We start from the raw sequence: 1,612 nt of genomic DNA on the forward strand, positions 1-1,612 counted from the left end.
TGAGACCGTTTGTCTGTTATTAAACTGTGACAAATTTATTAAGCTGTGATATAATCCAGTCTACCTGTATGAGAACTTGTTTTACAAACAAAATAAATCATTTCAAAGATGATGTTTATTTTTTATACTCATCTGGTCCACCGAACCCCAACCACCCAGGAGAAATTGGAAGTTCATGCCAAACCACATCTGCAGTGTCAGGAAATTAATTCTAGTAGCGAACTTCCTGATGGAACAGGAAAGACTGAGTGAAGTAAGCACTCCTGGGAAACAGCTCCGTCCAGTGGAGATCTGTGGCAAATGCAGGAAAGTTCCTGAAGACTCTGGACCTCCTCCACTTAGTATATATAAACTGGGACAGTCTCACTGCTGAGACAGAAAGCAAGACAAGCAAGACAAAGAAGAAAACAGACACCTGAAGAGTGTTTCATCTCACAAGAAGAGGACTCAACACTAAACACACTGAAGATGCTGTGCTCTCATGGAGTCCAGTCTGCACTCAGTCCATTCATGGACTTCTACTGGCCTGTACGCAGTCTGTGGCCAGAGATCAAGCCTCTGTTCTACCAGCAGGATCTCCTGCAGAGAAACCTACAGGAGCTGCGCAGCAGTGTGGAGCTGATGGATAAACTTCAACACAGGATCCTGGAGGAGACAGAGCCTTTCCAAAGCAGCATGGCTGTACAACCACTCTCCTGCCAGCTGGAGAAAGAGGGAGACAAGTTTGCTCTGACGCTGGACACTCGAGGCTTTTCTCCAGAGGAGCTGTCTGTCAGGCAGGTGGGCAGGAAGCTGAGAGTCAGTGGCAAGACAGAGAAGAAGCAGGAGGACGGGAAAGGCTCGTACTCTTACAGACTGCAGGAGTTCAGACAGGAGTTTGATCTGCCTGAAGGACTGAACCCCGAAGCCATCACCTGCCACTTGTCTCCAGATGGGAAGCTCCACATCCAGGCAGCCAAAGCTCCGTGTGTTGAAGAGGCTGAGAGAGAGCTGACTATCAAGAGGAGCTCAGAGGACAAACCACAGCAGAGTGTGTGTTCACAGGCAGAAGACAGCAGGACAGAGACACACAGCAGCACACAGGACAAACCTGAAAACATGGACTGATTGTTGTTTATACCAGTGTCAAATGAAACATTTTAATGTAATTGTTGAAGTATGAATATTAACTGTTTGTTTTTATAACTGAATATGAACAAATAAATATATTAAATGGTCAGTGACTGTGTTCATATACTTTTTTTCAATTATGTCTCAGGAATGAAATGCTTAACAAAGGCAAGTAAAGAAAAAACATGATTTAAACTCTTCAAATAAATTACATCGATTTTTAAACACGTCTTTAAATAGTAAAAACAGTCTACTTGGGATATCAGTTTTAGGATAGAACACTTTTGCCAAACAGTTTTGAACTTGTGCTTAATATTCAATCCAAATTGTTATAACATTTTATTTTCAAATCAAAATGAAAGACAGATTTCATTAAATCTGTCTTTCATTTGATTTGCAGTAATTGAGAATGAATGTAAAGTATAAAAAATGAAATTCAAACCAATAATGAATGGTTAACTTAAATGTGTTTCTGGTCGAGTTTTCTTTTCAGCATACATCA

At 41.2% G+C, this 1,612-nt stretch overlaps 1 protein-coding gene across 1 annotated transcript; it reads left to right on the forward strand.

The window, feature by feature from the left end:
- Nucleotides 1-390: 390 nt before the first annotated feature.
- Nucleotides 391-1,138, forward strand: LOC116330847 (heat shock protein 30-like). Its single transcript, XM_031753297.2, has one exon. It carries the CDS (start codon nt 469-471, stop codon nt 1,105-1,107), a length of 639 nt encoding a protein of 212 aa, XP_031609157.2. The 5' UTR covers nt 391-468; the 3' UTR covers nt 1,108-1,138.
- The last annotated feature ends 474 nt before the right edge of the window (nt 1,139-1,612 follow it).

The sequence above is a fragment of the Oreochromis aureus genome, linkage group 7 (assembly GCF_013358895.1).
Source record: "Oreochromis aureus strain Israel breed Guangdong linkage group 7, ZZ_aureus, whole genome shotgun sequence".
Classification (NCBI taxonomy): domain Eukaryota; kingdom Metazoa; phylum Chordata; class Actinopteri; order Cichliformes; family Cichlidae; genus Oreochromis; species Oreochromis aureus.